This window comes from Glycine max, chromosome 9 (assembly GCF_000004515.6).
Source record: "Glycine max cultivar Williams 82 chromosome 9, Glycine_max_v4.0, whole genome shotgun sequence".
In the NCBI taxonomy this organism is placed as follows: domain Eukaryota; kingdom Viridiplantae; phylum Streptophyta; class Magnoliopsida; order Fabales; family Fabaceae; genus Glycine; species Glycine max.
In genome coordinates, this window is record NC_038245.2 from 20,713,051 (window position 1) to 20,740,447 (window position 27,397).

Consider the following 27,397-nt stretch of genomic DNA (forward strand, 5'->3'; position numbering starts at 1 on the left):
TCCGAGTCTAATCAAAGTTCCTGTGAATTCAACATTCGATCTTACTGTTTATTATTACTTTGACGAATTAGTACATTTGCTAAGGAGTTAACACACTAGAGTAAATATGCTCATGAGAAAGGTTTTTCATGACATTTATTTGGTCTTAGGGTTAGAGAGGCGAATCTAGAAAATCATAAGTTATGTGGTTTCGATGTTGCAAAGATAAAAATTACATAGGCTACTATTTAGTTTATGAATCACTTAGTTTGCTATGTCTGGGTATGTCTGGGTTTTCCCCCCTTCAGAGATCATATGTGAAAAGCATACTTCAACTTTTGTAGAGAAAGCATAGACACAATTGAATTATTGCAAGGTCAAGCTTTAGGGCAAATTAACACACGTGAAGTAGTTTCACACAAACTCAATATTAAGTTGTGTCCTTGTTCAATCAATGCGATCTCTCTCTAGGTTCTTTCAAGCTGAGTGTGTTCAGACTTTGGTAGGTTAGTTAGTAGTTTAATTTATTTGTGGATAGTGGTAACATTGATATTGGATCATAGCTTCATATGGTTAATTGAAACACCATTTCTCACCTCTCAATACGGTGATTTGGGTATATGAAGTTTACTTGCTAAAGGCTAATGTAATTCCATGCATGGTAATTAAATTGGATTTTGGGATAATGTTTGGGTTGGAATTCTATCTCACGTGTAATTGAAGGAATTAAGTATCCATCGTTATTTAACTTTCTGGTTTCTGCCAATGGCCCTTCCAATGCATGCCTCTATTCTTTTAGGATGAATTCAAGATGAAACTTAGTAAATGGGAGGTATCTTTGGTATTAAGAGTTTTTATAAATTGATCCAATCCCACGTGAAAAAAAAAAACAATCCAAAAAATCAAAAATCGAATAAACAAAAAATTAAATGGATCAAAAAATTGGAAAACTAATTTTTTTTGTTGAATCAGATCAGATTTCAAATTTGATTTTAGAAACCAATCCAAACTGAATTTATACATATGTATATATTTATACAAATTTATAATATCACTCTTTTCTATTTTTATTTCTTATATATTTATAAAATTATCATATATTCTATTTATTTACAAAAATTATATTTAATTAAAGAAAATTTTACTAATTATTTGAGTTTATATTCATAAATTAGTTATATAATAATGTATAAATGAAATATTTGATTTTTTAAACTATTTTTTTATTATATATCTTACCTTTTATTTAATATTTTATATTAAAAAATTAAAAGTATGATTAAAACTGAAAATCGATCTCATCCAAATCATTTTAAATTAAATTGGATCAAATCAGATTAAAAATTTAAATTAAATTAATTGAATGATAAATTAACCAAATCAAAATAATTAGATCAAATAATTTTTCTGTTTAAAACTAATCCAATCCGTCAACATCCTTATTTGATATGGTGAATGGTTGGGAAAAAAATGGTTCCCCACTTAACATTGAAAAGGTACCTTTCAATCGTCAAGCTAAAGTTCATATCTTGATCAACCACGTTTTATGTGTATTACGCATATATCTATATATATATTTCATATATGATTTGACAATTTTAGGACTACCTGTGTTTTCTTTTTCCAGTTTTAACTAGTATATGTTATGCTTTCTTCGGGGAATATAAAATATATTTTTGTTATTTGTACTAAGACGTATTTTGATATTGAAATCGTGTTATTTTTAAAGTAAACTTTAAAATATTAAAAAATTCAGTTATTCTAAATTTTAGTTTTAAAAAAAGGTAGTTGTTTTATTAGATAAAATATATAATAATAATAATAGTAATTCGTATATCACTTTTTATATTTTTCTTTGTGTTAAGGATATTTTTTTTTTCAAAAATTGAAATTAATAAAACAATTATTTTATGCCTGTGAATAGGTTAACATTTCAGGAAGTGTTTGATAAAGTCAAACAACATTTTGAGCTGTTGGAAGCTATAGAGGTGTAAGTGGTGCGGGTTATTTACGAACTTAAATTGACCAAAACCAACTCAAATAGTTTCGATTGAATAATTTTTGTATTTGGGTTAAATTCGGACCAAATTAATTAAATTCATTGAGTTTTGAATTGAGTCACAGGTTTTAATATCTAAACCCACTAATCCGATCAGTTAATTTGTATTAAATTATTATTATTATTACTATTATTATTATTATATGTAATATATAATATATATATATTTTTAAATTTTTAAAAAATCAAATACTAATAACTATTGATTACATATACTTATCGAGTTAAATTGAGTAAACATCAGTGCATCCTTAATCTTTAGGATCAAAGTGACAAGGATATTATTGATTTAAACCACTTCAGATAGACTTCTAAAAATATTTCAAATTTATTTACAAAGAGTAGACATCGTAATGTTCTATTGATTTTGGTAGAAAAAAGTGTTTGAAACTCATCGTCACTATACTTATTGAAACTCCTTATCTCGAATATGATATGCTATAAATAGTTAATCGTCACTAGAGTGGAGTAGGGTGTAACAACATCACACATTTTTTTTAATAAAAAAATCTAACAAGAAACAATTGTTTATGATTCATTTAGTAAAAAATTTAGCTTATAAAAAATATTGTGTTTTAAAAAAGAACAAACAAAATTAAATATTTTGATCGTTCTGACCCAATCCAATCTAAACCATTTACGGGTTGGGTTTCATTTTCCCCCTTAGAAAACTGACCTAAACCAACCCATTCAAATTTGATTGGATTGAGTCATGTATTTGACCAAACTCTATAGAAACAAGCTTCATGATGAATCAAGATTGATTTAAAGAAGTTTTGATGATAACAAAGGTGATAACAAAAAGCTCAAAGGTCAAAAACACTTCATGATAACAAAGATGATGATCTCAAGAATCAAAGAATGAGTTCAAGATGTTCAAGATTGAATCAAGAACACTTCAAGGTTCAAGAGGAAACTTGATTTCAAGAATCAAGATTCAAGATTCAAGGTTCAAGTTTCCAAGAATCAAGATCAAGATTCAAGACTCAAGATTCAAGAATCAAGAGAAGAATTAATCAAGATAAGTATGAAAAAGTTTTTCAAAAACTGAGTAGCACATGGATTTTTCTCAAAACATGTTTACCAAAGAGTTTTTACTCTCTGGTAATCGATTACCAGTAGCAAAATGGTTTTCAAAAAGCTTTTAACTGAATTTACAACGTTCCAATTGATTTCAAAAAGTTGTAATCGATTACAATGTTTTGGTAATCGATTACCAGTGTGCTTGAACGTTGAAATTCAAATTCAAATGTGAAGAGTCACATTCTTTCACTAAAAAGCTTTGTGTAATCGATTACACTGATTTGGTAATCGATTACCAGTGATAGTTTCTGAACAAATCAAAAGATGTAACTCTTCAAATAGTTTTTGACTTTTTCAAATTGGTTATAAGTTTTTCTAAAAGTCATAACTCTTCTAATGGTTCTCTTGACCAGACATGAAGAGTCTATAAAAGCAAAGCTTTGTTTTGCATTTCACAATAAATTCAATCAATCATTCTACATATCTATCTTTTCCAATTCATTCTTTACACAAGCAATTTTTCCACATTGATTTCTGAGTCTCTTTGAACTTCTTCTTCTTCCTTGTGCCAAAAAGTTTTCCAAAGTTTTCTGGTTTTCCAAACCTTGAAAACTTGTGCTATTCATCTTTTTCATTCTCTTCTCCCTTTGCCAAAAAGAATTCGCCAAGGACTAATCGCCTGAATTCTTTTTGTGTCTCTCTTCTCCTTTTTCCAAAAGAACAAAGGACTAACCGCCTGAATTCTTTTGTGTCTCCTTTCTCCCTTGTCAAAGAATTCAAAACGACACAGTCTGAGAATTCTTTTGATTCTTCCCTTTCCCATATACAAAAGATTTCAAAGGACTAACTGCTTGAGAATTCTTTTGTATCCCCATTCACAAAGTTTCAAAGGTTTAACCGCCTGAGATCTTTGTCTTAACACATTGGAGAGTACATCCTTTGTGGTACAAGTAGAGGGTACATCTACTTGGGTTTGACTGAGAACAAGAGAGGGTACATCTCTTGTGGATCAGTTCTAGTGGAGGGTACATCCACTAGGTTGTTCAAAGAGAACAAGGGAGGATACATCCCTTGTGGATCTTTGCTTGTAAAGGAATTTTACAAGGTTGAAAAGAAATCTCAAGGATTGCAGGTCGCTTGGGGACTGGATGTAGGCACGGGTTGTTGCCGAACCAGTATAAAACTCTTGTGTGTTTGTCTCCTTCCCTACTCTTTTAATTTTCAGTGTGCATTTTAATTTCCGCTTTTACTTTTGGTTAAATTTCTCTTCTACTCCTTATTCACTTAACAACATAGTAAAAGCCTTAGAAGAGTAAATTTTTAATTAGTAAAGGTTTAGGAATAATTAATTCAACTCTCCTTCTTAATTATTCTGAGGTCACTTGATCCAACAAACTCAACCCAAACCGACCCCGCTTACATCCTGGGAAGCTAGGGGTGTTCATGGGTTGGGTTGGGTAAGGTTTGTAACTTTTTTTTTACATATCCGATCCAACCTAACCCGATCGTAAGCGGGTTGGGCTAATTGGGTTTAAATATTTAAAATTAATTTTATATTTTTTTGAAATTAAATTTTTTTAGAATAATAATTTATTTTTGTCTAAAATTTTGTAACTATAATAATGACTAAACGTTCTTAAAAGAGACCAAATTATGATAACATTTGACTAATAGAATTAATGATTTCAATGCTAATATGATATTTTTTTAAATACAAATATATTATATTAGCATGAAAAAATATAAATAAAATTAAAACACAGATAAAAACAATAACTCAAAAAAGAAAAAAATCATTGATGATTTTATTTAATAATTTAATAAATTATGTGAGTTAAAAATTAATGTGTTTTGTATTTATTAATGAATTTATATAATAATAATAAATTTAATCAAATGGCTTGAGTTGAATTAAAAATGATAAAACTTATTAGTCAACCAATATATAATCGAATCTTAATTAAGTTGAATCAAATTGAATTCAAAACTCAATCTCACCCAGACTCACTATTATTGGAAGCCTCATACATAATAATTTATCCGTGGCGGAAGACTCGCATTGACCAAGTCGATTTTTGCGACTAGTATCTCCCCTGCGACGTTTGTGACTAGTATGCAAGGGTTCTATGGCCTAATTAAACTTATTTAAAAAAAGAAATTCCTATTTGTTACAAAAACAGATTTCGTCATAATAAGTGCACGACAAGTGGTTTCCGTGAGTTTTCCTATTACATATTTTTTAAATCTTTTAATCGATATTTATTTTTAAAAAAATCACCACCGTTCATTTTTACATTTGTACAATTCGTGTCATTTTTCTTTCATAACAAATAGCATGATAAACACACATTAAAAGAATAAAACTGATTACTACACTATTACAAAAATGCATTTTTTAAAGAGGGATAGTACTTGTTACGAAAGAAAAATTACACGAATTGCATGGATGTAAAAATGGATGGTGGTGATTTTTTAAAATAAATATTGATTAAAAGATTTAAAAAATATGTAATAGGAAAATTCAAGGAAATCACTTGTCGTGCACTTATGATGTAATATGCTTTCGCAACAAATAGGATTTTCCTTATCTAAATTATTTTTTTCTTAAAAATACTAGTTTTTAAATTGTTTTAAATAAATTCTAACTGCTTGTATAAAATCACTTTTTTTTAAAAAATATTTTCTTATTTTTTTAAAGTTTAAACATGAAGATTCTATCTTGATTGACACCCTACAACATATAAAGGTGCACAATGTGGCATGAAAGGTGAGAGAAAAATATACTTAGACATGATGGGGTTGGTAGCTAGAAAGTTTGTACTTTTTTAGGAATCTTATATTGAAAAATTATGATTTTTATGTTTGGTAGGTAATTCATTAAAAAAGATTCGTAGGAAATTATGATTTTTGAGAATTAATTTTAATCAATTTTCCAGCAGAAAGATTCCCAAGGAAGTGGGGGGAGTCCAAGTTTCCCGACCAGAGGGAATATTTTAATTACGCAAAATGATTAAATTATCTTTTTTTATAATTGCAAATTAAAATCTGTCACGATTGTTTATCCAAAAGCTTTTGTCTCCACTATTATTGTATTGTGTTTATGATATATTTTAATTTTTACATTTTTAAATTTTTCGGTGTTTCTCATTGTCAAAATTTTTTATATTTAACATTGTTCTTGTTAAATATTAGGTGATATAAATCACTTATGTTTATTTTTGTATTATCATACTAATTTTGATCATAGCAATTAGTGATCGTTATCTTCCATAATGTGATTTTGTGAATATAAATCCAAAAACAATCAAAGTTGTTAAGGAAATAATTCAATCGATGTATTTTTTTAATGAAGGATATACCAATAAAAAATATTATATAGCCAGGATAATGTAACAAAATATTAGTTTTCTGAGTGTATTCTCTCTAATGCTAGAAATTTTCAGTAGGAGAGATAAACACGAGTCACTTATATTATTTTTGTGTATATCTTTCTCCTAGTAATTTTCCGGAGGATACACTCTAATTTGCTGGAAAATTTGCAAGCACGCTTTTGGCGCCATCTTAGTACTGCAGAGCCGTGATGTCAATTGTGTAAAGTGGATAATGAGAGAGAGACATATATATATAGAGAGAGAGAGTGTATGGAAAGAGGTTGCACACAAAAGGTCCAGAAGGAGGGTTTCATACTCTCATTTAAGGCAAATTTCCTCATCTGGGGTAGTTTTAGAAACTATTTCCCCAGATGGGGTCGTTTCCAAATTATTTGCAACATGGGACAGTTTTTTACGTGGAAATCATGCATGCAGGACCCAAACCGCCAGAACCAGTGACGAGTTTGGTGTCCTTGAGCAAATCGCCAGCACCAATGGCGTTTCGTGCATGCAGAGACGAAACCGCCAGTCCAAATGGCGATACGGTTTGCGCTTTGGGAACCGCCAGTCAAATTGGCGAGTTCCATGGCCTGAGGCTGCAGGGCTACGTCCCTGCCATGGCAGTGCAGTGCTGCAGGTGCAGGCGAATTTTTGCCAAGAAAACGCTATTACCATTGGCGGGTTGCATTTCGTTTGAATTTTTTTTTGCCTCTCTTCCATTATAAAAGCAGAAGAAGCTTCGTGATTGCACTGCACTTCCTTCTTTTGCTTCCATTGCTTTGCTATTCTTCTTCCTTATTTCCTCTTATTTGGTTGTTGTTGCCTTCTTCTTATTTGGTTGCTGTCTTTTGTTTTTGGTAAGTATTTTTGAATGATAAATATTTATTGTGTATATATATATTTATATATGAATGGTAAATATTTTGTTAATGTTTGTAGGGGTGTGCTTTGTTTCAGTCTTGGTACGTGATTTATCTCCTCTTCATATTACGTGAGTTCTCTGTGCTTGGTAAGTGATTATTAACTTGGTACCTTTAATTGATAGGTTAATGTTAGGTTTTAAAAATTATATGTTATTAGTTGTGTTATATATATAGATATATGTTAGGTTAGTTATAGTTAAATTGATATATATTATTTTCTTTAAATTTTGTAAATTAACATGGTATTAATTATTTTATATATACATATTACGTTTGTTGATGTTAGATGAAATTTTTAAATTTTAAGTAGTACATTGAAATATTGAGTTGGTATATTATGATTTGTACGTTAGTTGTAGTGGATTTATTAATATGATTTTGTTAAGATTTTTTAAATTTTTATCTTATTATTTGTGATAAAATTATTTGTACGTTAATTTTAGTTGTTATGTTATTATTATTTGGTTTAGATTTATTAGGTTTGTATGATATTATTTGTATTTTATATATGGTATTTTAGGTTTAGTTGGAATGTGAATATTATTTAATTGACTTATTTATAGTTTTTATTGAAATATATAATATTTTATTAATTATATATATATATACACGTTCTTTAAATTTGTTTATTCTATGAAATTTTTTTGATTTAATACCATTTTTTGTGTATAATATTTGTTATTTAATTTAAATTATAATAATTGGAAAAAAATATGGTTATTTAATTAAATTTATGTACGTATTTGAATATTTAATTTTGTTATGTATAGAGTTTTTTAGTTAGTAAATTAAGTTTTGTTGTGTTAAATTTATGAACGTGTTTTATTTTATAATTTTATTATGTACGTATTTTAATTTGGTCATTTATTTCAATTTATGTTGCTATGTTAATTTTTAATTTTGTAGACTATTTTAGGTAGTATTTTAAGTTTATTTGTGTAAAATTTATGTACGTGTTTAAATTTTTAATTTTGTTATGTATTTTAATTTGGTCATTTATTTAAATTTTTGTAGTTATTTAATTTGTAATTTTGTTATTTGTAGACTATTTTAGGTAGTATTTTAAGTTTATTTGTGTAAAATTTATGTACGTGTTTAAATTTTTAATTTTGTTATGTATTTGAATTTGGTAATTTATTTAAATTTGTGAAGGTATGTCATTTTTAATTTTTTTATTTGTAGACTATTTTAGGTAGTATTTTAAGTTTTTTTGTGTTAAATTTTTGTACGTGTAACAAATCTATGTATTTTAATTTGGTCATTTATTTTAATTTGTGTAGCTATTAAATTTTGTTATTTTAATTTGTGTAGCTATTAAATTTGTATTTTACGGGACATTACGAAATAAATATATAAAACTAATTTAATTAAAGAATTACTAAAAACTATACCTTCTAACTGCTATAAAAATATAGGTTAAAAAAATTATAACACAAATTATTAATTTCAAAATTACAAACCTGATTCAAATATTTAAGTTCAAGCAAACAAACTTAAAACTTTATGCGGATAAAAATCCCTACACACTCAGAAAACTCAAAGCTCTTTGTGCATTCAGAAAACTTAAACCTACTGATTGTGAGCACACACAACTACAGCTGAAAGAGGAAAGAATTTCTGATTTGAAGAACAACTGAAAACGTGAGTGAGCACACAAGTGAAAGAAGAGTATTTATAACCACAAAATCGCCATTCGTGATGGCTATTTTTTCTGCCTAAATCGCCAATGGGAGTTGCAACTTGCAGGCAACTCGCCAATGGCAGTTGCAACTCCCCTTTCCCTGAAAAAGCTCCTGCAACCTAGCCACTGAAAAGTGCAACTGCCTGCGACATAGGCCTGCACCATCAGACCATGGAACTCGCCAGTTTGACTGGCGGTTCCCTTGCGCTGTGTATATCGCCATTCGTATTGGCGATTTGTGTCTTGCATGGACATATCGCCACTGGCAGTGGCGAGTCTTTCACTGAGACCAAACTCGCCATTGGCAATGGCGGTTTGGCTGCATGTCCCCATGCATTTCACGTAAAAAACTGCCCCATGTTGCAAATAATTTGGAAACGACCCCATCTAGGGAAATAGTTTTTAAAACTACCCCAGATGGGGAAATTTGCCCTCATTTAATGCTCCCGGGGTCCTCAGAAAATGTAAACATGGCTAACGACAAATTTGAATAGTCGTATCCTATCCTACATAGCTGGAGTGTGATATTTGCGTTGGCTTTGGATGTGATATTGAGGAGTCGCAGTGAGTTCGTTAGCTTTGCTAACTACTATTCTCTATTAGGAAACCTTACACTATTATCAGCTTTATTAATTATTATTGTTTTCAAAAAATCTAATTAATCATTTTTAATTAGTTGAGTTTCTTTTTTAATTAATTATACTATCTTTATTCATAATACTTGAATGTGAGAAATTTTTAAGAAAATTAATGTACAAGTTCAATAATACTTGAATCAATGACTTGATAGTGAGTGCTCCACATTTTGAACAAGTACAACTTAACGGTACTTAGCCGTGTTGCGGTAGGGTTATACACAACCATGTCAAAATTCCTTGTTTGGCATACTTTGTGCAAATTCATCAATTGTCACTCGTTCAGGCAAAATTATGGGGCATTTATATTATGATGGGTCACAAATGAGGTCTAAAACAAATTTGAACAGAAATATTTTACATGAAAAATTATATATATTTTTTTTTAAAAATATGATATTTTTTACTTTATAGAAACTAAAAAAAAAATTATTAGCAAATTTAAAACTTGAATTTTGATTATTTTATTCTTGGATCGGTCTTTGATTATGACCTTAAGGTAATTTTTGATCGGTACATCTTCATTATTGAAAAAAGAGCTTTGACGACAGTTTTTTATACATTCAAAGACGGTTTTTGACACATTCAAGAGTTTTAACAACAGTTCCTAAAAAATCATTTTAGAATATCATTCTAAGATAATTTTTAGAAAAATATTTTTATTAAGAATAAAACTTTATAACAAGTCTGAAATTTCTATTAAATATTTTTATTAATGAGCAAGAAAGAACCTATCTCAAGGTTGGAAATTGACAATGCCTAGCAAGGTCCAATCTCTTGTAGTATTCATAGAAGTCAACAAGATTTTCAGCCTGCACAGTAATAATGACCATCAATTCAACAAGTATGACCCTTTAGGAACGCTTCATTGAGCACAAGAAACAATTCAAATTGGACAACAAAGACAACGGGTCTAAAGGAAAGCATCATAGTACTTGTCACTACCAGAAAAAGCTCTTTTTACGTTGTTGTATCTACGTCGGTTTAAGAAGAAACGATGTAAAATAAATGCGGTGGCATTTTCGTAAATAATGGGAAGTGTTTTACATCGGTCTTTAAGAGACCGTGTTTAAAATTAGGCCATCTACGTCAGGTTATTTAAAACCATCGTTGAAGGGCACAAAAACCTAAGAGCCAGACATCTTTTTTCCTCTCTCTTTCTAGCCATTCTTCACCCTAATTAAAATCCACTAACACAATTTTCTTTTCTCTCTCTCTCTCCTCTCTTTAGTTCTTCGCAATCCTCTCCATGGCCCGTCGCTAGGGTTTTCAGTTATGGTTCTTGTTTGCGAGATAGAAGCGTAAGCAGCGGCTACCCTAACCTCGTCCTCCTCTCTACTAATTTCAGGTATAGTCACGACCAGTTCAATTTGAATAAACTTCTTCGAGAGGGAGCGTGAAGTGCTTTAATGTTGATATTGTTTTTCCGTTTTATTTATTGTGGTTTTTGAATGTGTGAAGGGGTATGTTCCCGGTTGAGCAAGGGGATCTTCACAAGCGCTGGAAGTTGGTTAGTATGGAGTTGAGAAATTTTCACAAGTGTGTTGTGCTTCCCATTGGCAGCTTGTCTAGTGGGCTTTGTAGGCATCAAACTATTCTTTTTAAGGTGAAGTGTTCATGTGTTTCCTGAATTTATTTGTGGTATCTATTATCAAAGAACGTTTTTGTTGAGTTACTTGAGTAAGAATATTGTTGAGCTGAGTAATTATATTGCCGAGTGTGCTTGGGTGTATGAAGAAGCTGCATTAGTGTTGCTTGGGGTTGTTTTGGACCGAGTTGGATGCATTAATGTGTCTTGATAACCTTGTTACATATTAGTTATTATTTACTCTTTACTTGGGTTTTATGAACGCAGAGATTGGCAGATTATATTGGATTGCCCTGTCGCATAGCTCGAGGTTGCAAGTATTGTGTTGCAGATCATAGATCTTCTTGCCTAGTCAAAATTAAAGATGACAAACAGCTCTCAAGGGTGTTTCAGGTGTGTAGAAATTAAATTAAATGAAGAAATTAAATTATTTAACTATATGGTATTTTAGGAAGAAGTGAAAGAATAATCGCTGTGTAATTTAAAAATTCAGATGTTGTAGAGGTGTTTCTTTTCTACTGTATAACTCTTATCTCTTGATTGGATCAGGTAAAAGTAAAACACTTCATACTAATTATACACAATAAAATTCTAAATCATTTGAGTGTTAAGGATTCATTTATATATAGAAAAGTTTCTTCAGTCATTGTAGGTGGAGTCAAATAAGGCTTACTAACATTATAATTTCTTTATACTAACACTAGATCAAAATTAAGTAGTTTTGACTATACATTTATAACTTATACTTAATTTTAATTTATTGCTTGCTGTAGTTTTTGAATTTCCCTTTAGGACTCTAGATATACTCTAGTTGTTTGCCATGTGTAGGAGTATCTCTAGATATAGTCTAGCTTTTTGAATTTTACCCTTTACAGAGAAATTCTTCTTAACTAGATTGTATTTTTAGTTTAATTTTTATATATTATTAATTATTAATGGGAAGTTTTTTTCTCGGTAATAATGGGAAGATTTTTATATTGGATCAATGGGAATTATTTTGTATCTATGGCAGTTTTTAAATAATAGTGATTTATTATTGTTGTAAAAAATAGTGGTTTATTCAAACAAACAATTAAAAAATTAATAAATTTAACATAAAATAGATCCTTAGTTTGTGTACTGATTGATTGGTATTGTTATCATGTTATGGACATTTAAAAAACACTATTATTAGGTACTAGGGTCCCCTTTCTGTCAATTATGAAATCCCTTTTGATTACAATTGACAGAAAACCTTAAGTTGCATACATCAATGGGTTTTAAGTGAGAAAAGGGCCCGTGATCAAAGTACTATTAATCACTGCTGTTGGCTTGCTTCTTGCACTGGACAATGTAAATTTGTTGGGAAAAGATGCAAGGATTCAAGTGAATCATGTAACTCCATTAACACTTAATAAAGTCTTTTCCTCTTTTTTCTTATTTTTCATTTGTCTGTTATACTTATATATCTTATTGACAACAGTGTTTCATTTATATGACAGCTTGTGCATTATGTTTTCAATCCTGCACTGGTGGGTGGCAATTTGGCCGACACGATCACTTTTTAGAATGTTGTTTTATTGTGAGTATTATTGATTTTATTCAGAATTTTGGTGATAATTTGAGGATTCGCTTTCTTCCTTTGAATTATGGTTTCTAACAATTTTTGGTTGTGATTTAGGTGGTTCATGCCGGTCAATATCCTCTTGACGTTTATAATAGGCTCTGCCTTAGGATGGATCCTTATCAAATTAACAAGGGCTCCCTAACACTTGGAAGGTTAGAATTAAAATTAATGAATCCTGGAAGCCTAACATGTAATCTGTGTTATGTTTTCACTGTTTATTTCCCCTGAATTTTATTATTGAATAGTGAATACCAAAGAGTATATAGACCTTCTTTGCTACATGGGTTACTGGCATTGAAAAGTGTATCTGAGCAATCTTAAGGAAAAAAGATCTATGGACCTCTATTGGTGTCTACACCAAGAAAGATATAGGAAGAGATGAGAGATAGGTGATGTGAAGTGATAGAAGAGAGATAGAGAAATTGGGAGTATCAATCAGGCGATTAGACTGTTTAGGTGTTTAAAAATCAGAACTTCTTAAGGAAAAAAACTTCTTGCTTCTTGTTGTCCTGTTGCTGCATGCCATTATGTTTGAAATGCTTCATATTTTCTCTAAAGCTCAAGCTGTAGCATCGGTTCTTGCAGGATACATCTTGCGGTTAAGCTTATTTTTAGACTTACATGAATAGGAAATTTAGGAAACTTGCCTATAATCATTACTTAAAGAGAGTAAGCAATAAAGGGACACCCAAGTTCTTGTTTCCTAATTTTTCTCTTTCTCTTTAGCCAGTGTGACAGTTGACATAAAAATGAATTCAAATTGAATGTAGTAACACATAAAATTGTAAATTGAATCCCTATCCCTCAATAGTTTCTTATGTTATTTTAAAAAAATTCACCTATCAGATGAACATTTATTTTTGGCTATGCAGATTGTTGGCTTTATTTGAAACTGGTTATTCATTTGTTCATTCCTTCCTGATTAATATAGACATTTTTACTTTTAATTTAATTTATAAATTTTGGACTTTTGGAACATAATACTTTAGTTTCCTATTTGAAGTAAAAAATAATAAATCAGGTGGGGCTCTCATAGGAGGAGTGATTATATTACCAAGCATGAAGGTCAAATTTCATTTCAAACTATATTTGAAGTTTCAATATGCTATAACTTTTAGGTTTTATGCTTTTAGATTTAAATATGTTTTATTTTTAATTATTTTCGTAGCTTACTATGCCTGTCAGAGATGCAATCATTAAATTATTATGCTTTAACTAGGAATGCTCATTTTTGACCTAGTGTTGAAGATGCAGTAGTAAGGAGCTTCAATGTTTGCTGTCATTTGAAAAGGGCTCAACTGGTATGCTACAAAGGTAGATCTTTACAAGGTCAATTATAGTCTAAATGCTGTAATATGTTACAGAAAATCATGGCCAAGAGCCATTTCTTAAAATTATTGAATTTCATGATATTAGATCCTAATGTGGCATCTCTGTGTGCTTTCACTACTTTTGAAGCAATTTTATTTCTAACATGCATGAATGTTGTCCATTTGTGCCTTGAAATAGAATTTTCACATTATAGAAATTAAACATGTATATAATTATGTCAAACATGTATATAATTTTTATTCTCTTGTGTTCGGCTTATAGATAAGAAAATAGACCAATCAAAACAAATATCTTTATTCTTTGTCCTACGCGTATTCTTTGGGCCACATACCAAATCATATAAAAAAATAAAAATATAAATTAAGTACTTGCTGAAGTGCTCATATAAAAACAAACCCTTATTTAAAATTTCTACAGCCTGATTGGATGGGTTTTGCTGTTGTGTAGGATGAAACAAAAATAACACATTACTCTTCTTATCATACTGTGCTAGATAATTCCATACATTGCTAAGGTAATTTTTTTATTCTTTGAAAAACAATGTGCTAGATTCCATATATTGTTGAGGTAATTTTTTTTATTCTTTGAAAAGCAATATCCTGGTCTGGGTACTTCTGAGCTAGTTGCTTCTGAATTCTTGATTATATATATATATATATATATATATATATATATATATATATATATATATAAAAGCCATTTAAAGCTTAAAAATTGAATATGCCCTGCAGGTGAATGTTGATTACCTTACAAAGCCTCTTTGATGTTTTCAAGGAGATGTGCAGGATACTTAAACTAGGTGGACTGGCCATAATGAGGTGATAATCTTGTCAACCATTTCGGAATTATTTCATATTAACAGTTTTGTAAAATCTGATGATAATTGAAAGAATATTTTCCACAAACCATTTCCATATAAAATCACAAATTTCTTGGATATTTAATAATTTGAACTCAGCTAAATAATCCGTCCTCATAAATTTTCTGGACCCTTCTAACCATCTGGTATCTAGAATGAATATTTTAGATTAAGAATTATGTTTAGAAATTCCCTAATGCATCTAGTATTATTAAAATGTTATACTTTTTATGAAGTAAATTTTATATATAGTATAAAATTTTAGATTAAATAATAATTTTAGATCAACTAATTTTGTATTAAATAATAACTTGTACTTATAATTTTATATTGAACCAATATATAATTTTAGATCAAATAATAAATATATTAGATCAAATAATTTTGTATTAAATAATAACTTGTACTTATAATTTTATATTGAACCAGTATGTAATTTTAGATCAAATAATACATATACTAACGTTGCAAATTATAATGTCTTTTAATTTTATATTGAACGTTTTATATAAATTATGCCAATGAGAGGATTCAACAAGTGATGATTTAAGATATTTTTTAAATTTAAATCTTAAATACCATATCACATCAAATATTAAAAAAAAAATTTGCCACTGATACCTAGTTTCTTAAAAAGACTCTTAACTGCCTCTATATAATAATAATAATAATAATAATAACATTTGTTTTATATTATTAAAAATTAAAAATCACATATTTATAATAATAAAACTCACAGCTGATGACGCAAATTCTGCTCCATGGGACTCTTCACGCCACTGTCAATGAAGTCGATAAGCTCAATGGTGAGTGAAACTAATTTTAATAAAAAAAAATTAAAATAGATCCTTGGTTAGGAATATTTGTGAGTGAGAACTTAGTTGTGAGTGAAACTAATTTATAATAGCCAATTCATATGATGATAAACTCCTCTGGAATTTCAGCAAGGACGGAATACACGGCCAAATTAAATCAGCCTACTATATAATATTATGGAACCAATGATTGATAATTCTCATTTTTGTTCTCTTTTATGAATAAATTATATTTTTGTAAATTACTATATAGCTTCAGATGGTGGGAACACCTTTCTCACATAAAATATCTAATCTAGGACTAGGAAAAAAGATAAGTGAGAAGTTTTCAAACTTAAAAAGAAGAATACCATGCTTCAAACAAAGGAAGAACTGAATCCATTTTAAGAGATATTTAGAGATCATTGCTTGATCTCCTCTATGGACTAACCCTCTATTAGGCAAGTTCTTTGATTCTACCCAGCAAAATACATCACATTGGAGATTTTGAAGCTTGTAGAAACCAAAGAGATCGAGATATATAGAGAAAATCCAGCTTGTAGAAACCATAGAAAGAAATAATTTTTTTGAATTGATTTTTTTACTGCTTTGAGTTGCTTACTAATTATAACAAAATTTCACATGAAGGCTTGTCTGTTTGGCCTTATTGTGAAATATTGTGGAGTACACACGTTGACAACAATTTTGTGTGTCTGCTACTCTGCTGTCATATAAAAACACTAAAAAGAATTTTGGCAAAACACCATGAAGAGTTAAAAGATATGTCTAGTTTTCTACATCGGTTCAGGCCAAAACCGATGTAGAATTCTAGACATTCTACATCGGTTATTAGAATGACCGATGTTGAAATCTGATATTCTACATCAGTTACAATGACACGTGATAACCGATGTAAAAAGGTGCCGATAACCGATGTAGAAAGCCTATTTTTTAGTAGTGTGTTGGCCCGCTCTTTTATAAATATGTAATGCCTTCACTGCATCATATTTTGGCATATCAAAGAACTGCAACTTTCATTAGTTAGTACAATTTAAAAATCAAGTGAAGTAATCAAAATTACATGTTAAACTGAGATAGACATTACCACATCCACAAGATTTATGATTCCATCATTTAGGGCGCAATATATTTTGAAGCTCTCTTTCAATATCTGAATGATATTTTCCAAAAGCGGTAAAATAAAGTTAAAGAAATAATAAAAGTAGTAATAAAAATAGCATGGAAAAATTAATGTGTGAATAAAATTAAAAGGCAAAGAACACACAGACACCTGAGTTTTAGTCAGTGATGGTTTTGTTAATCTCTCTACTTCGATGGGATATCTTAGGATTCTAAAACATTCAAGCTTTTCTTCTAAAAATAGTGGGTAGGTTCGAACCCTTGCTGAGCAGTCCCAAGCTGCATAGAGAAATCTAATTAAGCAAAAAATGAAAGAAAATTTAGATAACAAGAGGACTTACTATCCAATTCTGTGTCTTTGAAAGCCTCTTGGCTAGTGTGTGTATGCAGTAAGCTATCAGTTGCCAATCAAATTAATTAATCAATGATAATATATAACAATTTTTGTTGGGAGAGATATAAAAATATTCATTCCCCTCCCCTCCATAAAAAAATGACAAATATTAAAGGTTGAAGACTTAGTTCATGAATTACCCTTTTCTGGAAGTATTAAATTTCAGTCAGTAGCATCTCATGCTGTTGTAGTTAGAGAAAAAAGAGGAACAAAAACAATATTAGCAAATGGCCAGCTAAAAGATTTAATCATTTTTCTAGTGGGAAAATCTCAATTAAAAGGTAGAACTAGCTTTAGCTTTAGATATGCCAAATTATATCACGTTTGAATACTACAAATTATTAGTTCATCACCCATATAGTCGTGGTTGCCTAACACTGCATCAACCATAATTGAAAAATAACATGAAGGAATGAGCAATTGTTAGAATTTTATGTGCACAACTACAAATGATGGGAACAATTAATTAATTTGAGCATGTTTGGCCTAACTTATTTTGAAGAGCTTCTAAAAAATAAGTGATTACTCTCCTTGAAATAACCTAATCCAAATATGCTATTAGATGGATTCATCATATAATTGAGCCTCTACCTCTATAGTAATAATATAGCAAAGGGTGTGTTTGATTGTGTTTTTTTTTCTTAGCTTTTAAAAGCTATTTTATAAAAAAGTTTAAAACTAATTTTACTAAGCAAGAATGAGGGAAGAAGATGAAACACTACAGGAAAGAACATAAGTAATAGAAAACCACAAATTAACAACTAAAACAACTTACAAACTGGAGATATTTATTAAACATTTTTTCAAAAACTGCTCTTATCAAACAAGTTTTAAAAACAATCGGGCCCTGAGTTCCTAAAAACAACCTATACAATTATCTTACTAAGTCACAACTTACAATTTAAATTGTTAGACTTGATGTGATATGATAGATAAGATATGCTATGGAATGGTCATGGCATTACACTGTTCCAGTTGTAAAATAACAACAAAACTTTTATCGTGGATGCATATGTTGATGGCCTTCCAATCCCAAGCTCCTCAAGCTTCTTAACCTATAATATCATTGGGTAAATCACACCATAAAAGGAAGCCAATATATATATATATATATATATATATATATATATATATATATCAAGCCCCCCTCCTTTTTGAGAAAACAAATGGCAAAGCACACCATAAGGAAGCCAAGAACAACATCCTATCTAAATAAACAAAATTAGAAAATAGGTGTATAGAATTAGAAAACATATATAGCAGGAAAAATTGGTTCCATTTCATTATAAATAGATTATTTATTTTTAAGGGAGATACATACAATCTCTTGATTCATGTAACTGAATTTTATCAGAACAAATTAGTATACATTTTCATAACTTCACAATCTAAAGGATTCATCATATAAACATATAAAAATAAAGGTATGAAGGTAAAGTCATTAAAGATAATAAATATCTGACCTCAGGTAGTCTGGAAGCAAAATATTTTACATAATCTTGTTCGACATTCTTAACAATATTGTCTATGAGATAAAGAGATGACAGTTTTTGATCACTTGGAACCTAGAAAGTCACGAACTCATTTCAATTAAACAAGATCTATTTTCTATAATACAAAGACACAATGAGAGAAATAACATTGCCCTAACATATGAAAACAAGGGAAACAACTTCAATCAACAATATCTAATCCAATTAAAAGTTAGCATCAAATTTCACCAAAAGTGAACTTTAGCATTGATTGAGATTGAAAACTGTTAGCGTTCACAAATTAAGACCTCCAGAAATTCTTCTATGAGGCTCTAGATCCATGAGCACTACCCTCAAAAACAAAAGAAACATAATAAAATTGACTCACAAAAATACACACACATCTCAATGTTAACAACTTTGTAGAGAAAGACCTTAAGCAAAGCAGAGCATCATAGGGAAATAAAAATAGAAGGAGAGAATATAAAGAAATAGACATTCATTGCCATCATCATGGATGATTGAGCCCTGTCGTGCTCCACTTCCGGAACAACTTTCAACAGTTTCCTTCTCCTCGTTTTCTTTTCTTCCCTTCCTCTATTCATGGCCAAAACGATTGTCGAATCAGAGAACAGACACCATCACTCCTTATGTCCCCTTTCCCTAATCGCCTTTCTCTCGCTCGTGCTCTGTCATGCTACCACGATGAGCCCCACGACAATGGTGTTACTGTGGTTCTTTTCCCTTTCCTATCTAGCATGTTTCCCTCACACACCGTGACGACGACGTTCGTAACTAGAACAGTACCCATCGTTGTGCCTCCATGGCATGGCTTTCCTCCCTCACCCGCGCATTCTATCACAGCACCACGGAGCCACGTGGAAACGATGTCATTTCCACACGATTGTTAACTTCATTAATCTTGTTGTTGTTGTCGAGTTTCTTTGAAACGTAAACGCTTTTCTCTGGAAACCCTTCGTTGTTGTTGGTTTGAGCAATGGTAGAGGTGTTGTCATTGTCACTTCTAGAAGATTTGGATTCTTTGGTAGATGAGAGTCAAATTGATGCTAACGCCTTTGGTTGTTGTTGTTATCAATATTGTTTGGAGGGTGGGGTGGATGAAATTATGCGGATAATCTTTAAGAAGCACATTTAGGCCTTGGAATACTCATGGCATGAGGAAACCATTGATGTTGAACAAATAAAGAGAAAGGCTAGGGTTTTTCTTCTTCAGTGGAAGCGTAAGGTCCTGTGAGTAAGCCAAAAACACTTGCCTTTTCAAAGACGGTTTTGTTCCAAAACTGTCTTTGAATTAGTGCTTACAAAGATGGTTCTCCAAAGAACTGTCTTCAATTTCCTGCTTCAACATTATTTTTTCAAAAACCATCGTTGTAATTTTACTAATAATTACAAAAATGCCACCAAATTTTTAACTACCAAAACCATCACCGAATCACCATCGTTGAAGCTTTCTTATTTAGTAGTGGTTGAGACTAACTTCACGCTTGCAATTGGCATGTTGCATATGTCTTCTGAATAGTATTGTTTGTGTTGCTTCCATGTCCAGTTTCACATGTTGTTGGCATGTTTTTGGTGAATCAAACCAGGTTTCGGACATGCTTCTCAAGAAAGGTTTTAGCTTAGAGGATGAGTTGTATATTTGTATATACCCGTTTAGCCTCAAACTTAATTGTTAGCTTATGTTTGAGCTGTTCATTAATTTATATCTCGATTTTAGTTTTGGTTCTTGCTAGCTAAATCGGTTTATTAAACAAATAATGTCCATTTAATTATTTATATTTTATATCAATAAACTAATAATAAAAATTTCATTTGAAATGTTATGATATACATATATAACATAATTTGTGATCAGTTTAGTTTATTGTGAAGATTTTTGTGTGTATATGTAGTTATTTTAATATATTTTAAATTAGTTTAGTTAGTTAGCTAATTATTTTTATCTTTTGTAAATAAATAATTCATTAAAATTTTATAGAAACTATTAAATAAAAAAGAAATACTGTAGTAATGAAAATTTGATGGCTTATACTTCACATGAAAAAAAGATTATTATATACATAAGCATACTTTTGCAATAAGTGAAATATTTAATTTCTTTGAAATCTATACTTGAGAATGTTTTTCTTTGCCAAAAAATACCATGGATGTTTTCAATGGCTTTTTGTTTTGTCAAACATAGTTTTTTGTATGTCGTAGTGTATCTTTTAGTGCTTTTGACATGTGTTATCAAGGCTAACACTAAAGTTAATGGGTCATTTTCAATCAATGAGTGGATACTTATATTGATGAGCAAATAAGATAACTTTGCATGATCTTGTGATTTCAATCAATGAGTGGATACTTATATTGACAGGATTCGAACATGTATGGAGTTCATGAAGCTTTCTGATTTGTGATTTCTTACTTGCAAGTATGTATGTTGCACTGTATCTCCAAGCACATTCATAGTCATCACAATTGACAATTAGCTTTGTTGAGTTTGATAGTTATGTCTTGTAATTAGGCATTTTGCTCACATGATACTGTTGCAAAACATGTTGAACTTTTTCTTTGGTTTCAAAACACATTCCTTCAAAGAAAGTTCTCATTGGATGTTGGACTTTTTCACGATCCAATGTATGACAACATTCAAAATCTTGAAAATTAGATTCAAGGTCTACATTATGCATGTGAGGTGGCATGTAGTATGGTGATACGGTTGTCAATGGAGATACATGCTCAACTTCTTCGTCACAATCTTTTTGGGGTTGATTGTGTAAAATTTCATCTTCATTCTTACTAAAGGGACCGAGTTCTTCGTTAGGCAAGCCAAACTCTATAAACTCAGGCTCATTTGGTTGAGTTAATGGGATAGACTCTGTTGTAGGGGTAATTTAGTATGCATGAGGTTGATCCTCAGTAAGACCAAATGATTGTGAGCCTAACAAATTGATGAAAAATGGTGCAAAAAGAAGTTGAGTAAAAGAAGATGTGGCTGGTTGGCATTCGTTTACTTGTGATTAGGTTAAATAGAATGTTTCTTGGTACAAATTGACATGAGTATATGATGGGGTTGCATATGATACATGTGAAACATTGGACTAGGGATTTAAATAATATTGGGGTTTGTGAGATAATGGTTGAGGATTTAGGGTGAGAAGCATATTTAGCTCAATATTTGCATACAATTCAAAACATGTAAGAATCTTATGTTGGCAAAAAACAATAATCATACATTTAAAGTCTTCATCGTCAACAAGTTACACTGTTGTATAGTTGAGCATTTCATGTAACACCCCAAATTTTTTTTATATATTGTGAAAATAATTTTTTTAATGATTAAATAAATAAATATTATTTTAAGTTATTATTGTGGAAAAATAAAATGAGTTTATGTTAAAAATAAAATAAAATAAAATAGTTTTTTTTTATTAGAATGTGTTTTATGAGTTAAGTTTTGGACTTTGTCTTCATGTCTCAAGCCTTTCTTAATCCAAAGCCTGACCTCTTCTCTTCTCTATTTTTCTATAAACCTTGCCACCGTAGAGTCTTTGGAGGGAGCCCGTTAGCAATACTAGAAAAATACAGTTTAGCGATCGCGAATATTCTATCGCTATCAGCGATCAAAATAGCGACTGAAAAGTTTTAGTCGTTCTTTGCGACCCATTTTGTGACTGAATTTATTTATGGTAGATGACGTGTCAACCACCGAAATAGCCACCAAAAGGAAGGGTCGCTGAAACATTCAATCACAATTTCGATAACTAGATATATATAATTACTTAAGTACTACAACGACTTAATTAACGACTGAAATTTAATTGGATATAGCGACTGAAATTATATTCGGCCGCTATGTAATGATGTTAGCGACCGAACATACTGCAGTCGCTAGGTTATGATGTGAGCGGCGAGATATCTTTTGGTCGCTATAAGACAAAATTGTAGTTCAGGATTGGTGACCGCATGCATATTTATGTAAAATAGAATAATAAAATAAAATTTAATTTTCTATAAATTATTGTAAATATTTAATATACTTAAATACACTTTATACTTGAAAAGTATTGAAATTAATATATTAACAAACCAATATTTTATAAATCATAATAAATATATAATATTTTTAATTATACTGTGATAATTTTTAATAAAATTAACAAACCAATATTTATATTATTTTATTATGATAAATAAATCATGCTCATCATTAGTCTTTTAATTTGTGTTTTGTAAAAAATAATTGTTTATTTTATATAATTATTGAAATCTTATAATAAAAAATAGCATTTACATTATGAAAATATGTCATAATCAAAATTTGTAAAATTAAGTATTTTAAAATATAAGGCATAAGTGTAACACTAATTATTCATTAAGGTTCAACATGATTTAAGGCTTAATTGTAAAATTTGTCCCATTATTTTGCCTATTTCACCAAATCGATCCTCCTATTTTTTTAATTCACTATAGTGACCACACTAAAAAGTTGACCAATATTTTCGAAAAATATAAGAACTTTAAAAATGCTTGAGAAGGACTAGAACTATGGTCCTTGGAGTGAGAAACACACTTATTCATCACTACAACCATGAACTCATTTGAAAATTTGGTGTAAAATATAGTATTAATATAAGTTTTATGCGAAAATAGTTCAAAATTTAAATTTTATTCTTTTTTAATATATTATATTTTATAATCTTATATATTATCTTTCAAAATATAATGTATGATATTAAATTCTATTTTCACATAAATTAGAATATGTATATTTAAATAAGTTTAACTTAAATAGAATTTAATCTTATATATTATATAAGTATACATATGATTGATTGAAACCCAATAAGACTTAATCAAGGCTCAACATCACTTTAGTATAACATATATACCAACTAATTAAAAGTTACTAGTGTGTGTTCCCATGTGATGCATAGGTTGATAAACTAATAATATTTATCATTTTATAAAAACTTATTTAAGAATAAATATATTTTAAAAAAATAGTAAAATTAATTATATTATGAGAAAAAAGTCATGCACTAACACATATAAATGTATATTATACTCTCACCTTTTTTAAGACTTAACTTTTTTTTTGTGATACCACTCTTACTTGATTATGTAAAAAAGTCAAGCTCAAGTTTTTATTCTTTTTTAATTTCATATATTGCATGTTAAGCTTCTTTTTTAATTATCTTCTATAAAAATAACTATTGAATATTATATTAGTAAAATTATAAAATAATTTAAGAAAAATCAATAAAGATAATTGAGTGATAATTAAGTTAGGAAAATTAACAAAAATAATTAAATTTTAGCCGCACATATAAGTTTTATACGGATATTACCCACAAATAGAGTTGTGTTAGTCAACTACGATCCAATGAATTTTTTGGCCAGTCTGTCATACCCTAATTTTGTCCGGGGACCATTATTTGTTGGCATGCGACCTCTGCTTGACCACCTCAAAATGTTTAACACCCATTGTTGTGTAATCTGTAAAGTCTCGCAACATTTTGGAAGTCAAAACAAGCATTGTTGCGCAATCTGTAAAGTTCCGCAACATTTCGGAAGTCAAAAAGAGCATTGTTGCATAATCCGTAAAGTCCCGCAACATTACGGAGGGCAAAAAGAGTATCTTTGTGTAATCTGTAAAGTTCTGTGATGTTTTAGAAAGAAATCGATATAAAAACACAAAATGGGGGTGTATTTAGTAAAATGAGTGGTGGAAATAGCAATTACCAAATCTGGGCCCTTCTAGAATATTCTGGGCACTTCCTTGCTTAAGGTGGAAGCAACCTAGCTCGCCTGGGCGAGCTGGGCAGCAACCACCTCCCCCGATTTGTCAAAAAATTGTTTTCGGGACTTCCGTAATGCTTCCGTAAAATTTCTGAAAACCTTGGATAAACATATTTCACTTGGTATTGGTGAAAGGGAAGAGGAAAAAGAAGAAAATGAAGTCCTATATGTTTCCGTAACTTTTGCGTAATTTACGAAAAAGGGGGGGGGTGAACTTATCAAGATAGGGGTGCAAATAGCAATTTTCTAATTTTGAATCTAGGCCCTTTCAGAACATTTTGGACGATGGGCTACTTAAGGAGGAAGCAACCCAACTCGCCTGGGCGAGCTGGGGGGCAACCTGCTCCCCCATTTTCCTATAAATAGGCGAAGGGAGGTTGTTCCAAAGGGTCCCTAACCCCTATGCTATGCATTTCAACTGTTTTGGGTGAAAAAAATTGTTTCCGTGAAGAAAATCCAAGCCGAGGTGCTTCCGTAACGCTTCCGAGACGTTTCCGTGAGCAAATCCGTGAAGGTTTTCCGTCGTTCTTCACCGTTCTTCACCCGTTCTTCGTTCTTCAACCGGTAGGTTTTCGAATCTGAGAGTTTCAATTCATTTCTTGTTTTATTGGCTTTCATCTTTATTTCGTTCACTTTCGGTTTTCTTTTCTTCCGTTTTTAACGAGCTTTAACCGATCGTTTAAGCCGTTATCTCGCCTAATAAATGATAAAATGAATTTCAACCGATCATTTGTGTTGTAATCTCGTTTAATCACTATTAAAGCAAAATCTAACCGATCCTTCACATTGTTATTACGGTTAAACCAAAAAAAGGCAAAATAATAATAAAATAATCAAAATATCTTGAAAAAATAATAATAGAATAATCAAAATATTTTTGAATAAAATAATCAAAAAAATCAATTAGACGTTTTTTCTTTGGAAGTTTCCTTGAATGAATTGACTAATAACCAAAGTGAAACTAAAGCTAAAATCAACTCACAAATCAAGCTTTTGTCCGCAAAAATCACTAAAAACCGTTTTAAGGTCCAACGCCTTAAACGGTCCTCTTTGCTTTTATCGGATAACATGAACCATTCAAAAAGCATAAACTTAACATGTAACTTTGCCGCTTTTGCAAGAACTACGTAGGTCTGATTTCCTCATCGCAATTAAGGATACGTATGAGCAAAAGCCCCGCTTTTGTCGACCACCCCAAGAGATCGTTAATGGTCCAACGCCTTAACATTTCTCTCCTTTCAAAAACAAGAGATCGTTAATGGTCCAACGCCTTAACGTTTCTCTCCTTTCAAAATCAAAAGATTGTTTAATGGTCCAATGACTTAAACGACTTTTGTTCGATTAAAATCTATCTTGCGAAAAAGATAAAAACAACTTAACCAACGTTTAGTTCTCAAAGAACTACGTAGGTCTGATTTCGTCATCGTAATTGAGGATACGCAGGAGCGAGGGAAACACCCTTGTCGACCACAAAAAGATAAAAAATACAAAAAAAAAAAACATAAAAAGCATAAAAAACACAAAAAGACATAAAAAAGGGAAAATAAAACATTTTGAAGTCATATTTGCACACTTGATTAAAAGGCTGTCGTCCCTTGTGACGGACGCGTGGGGCACTAATACCTTCCCCGTGCGTAAAAACAACTCCCGAACCTTTCACACTTAAAGTTCGTAGACCACACCTTTCCAGTTTTTCTGACCTTTTCCTCGAATAAACGTTGGCGACGACTCCGTGCATTTTCCTCCCATGGAAGACACACCCGTGAGCCCTCGCGTCGCCCTCCCGCCGAAGGGTAGGTTGCGACAGTTGGTGACTCCACAGGGGACTGTTTTTAGAGAGTTAGGCCTTCTAAATCTCGTGCAATATCATGACTTCCTCTTTTGTCAGTTTCCTTTTATTTCTCTTACGTTCTTGTATATAACTCTTTGATGCATTTAGTGTGTTTTTGAAATGTATGCATGAGATAGATATTTATTCATTTGATGCACACAAACACCAACACTATTTGTACACACGATGAGTTGAAAAGGGCCCTATACCCGGGTCCATGGGAACATAAGGAGTGGAGGTGAATCTGTGGTCATGCCGGGTCTCCGACTTGCTTGATGATAGTGAACCCTCATCTAGAGTTTTTCTCTTTGACAACATATTGTTGCTGGTAGTCCCTACTACCGCAATATGTTTTTTCGAAGGGGGTGATACCTCTAGAAACCATCAAGAGAGATATGATAACCTTGGGAATTATCACTAAAAGCCTTTTAGTTCCTCCCGTTTAGGTCCCTAAAATAGGGGCGCGAAGCGAACACGCTGCGTGCCTTTTAAACACTGCCATGCATATAACCTAAATGTCATGTGTGCCTTTGCTGTGTGATTATTTAATGATATTGCCATGTTGTGTACATCCCCCTGTTGCGCTTTTGCGCATCTGCATCATGTCGTCACGCATGCTTTGTATGTTAGTCTCGTCTGTTGTCACGGGAAGCTGAAAGGTCCATATCACCTTCTTAATTGCACACATGGGGCACCGCGCCCTTGAATGCGCAAGTAAGAAGAGATGATTTTCCGGGCTCTCGTGTCCGTAAATGCCTTCATATCATGCATCGCATAAGCATCTCTTCATGGCATCGTAATGGACGTATCATTCCTGCATTTGTCACTTATCATTTCATGCATTGCATTTTGCATAAGTCATTTCATCACCATGTATCTCCATCTAACATGATTTTTGCATACCT

The 27,397-nt window shown here is 30.9% G+C and overlaps 1 protein-coding gene across 1 annotated transcript; it reads left to right on the top strand.

Moving 5' to 3' along the window:
* The first annotated feature begins 10,946 nt into the window (after positions 1 to 10,946).
* LOC102660180 (uncharacterized) lies at positions 10,947 to 15,244 on the top strand. The gene is made up of 8 exons (XM_014761642.2): positions 10,947 to 10,972; positions 11,133 to 11,181; positions 11,527 to 11,652; positions 12,489 to 12,633; positions 12,741 to 12,820; positions 12,920 to 13,017; positions 14,106 to 14,179; positions 14,929 to 15,244. Exons 1-8 carry the CDS (start codon positions 10,947 to 10,949, stop codon positions 14,937 to 14,939), a joined length of 609 nt encoding a protein of 202 aa, XP_014617128.2. The 3' UTR covers positions 14,940 to 15,244.
* The last annotated feature ends 12,153 nt before the right edge of the window (positions 15,245 to 27,397 follow it).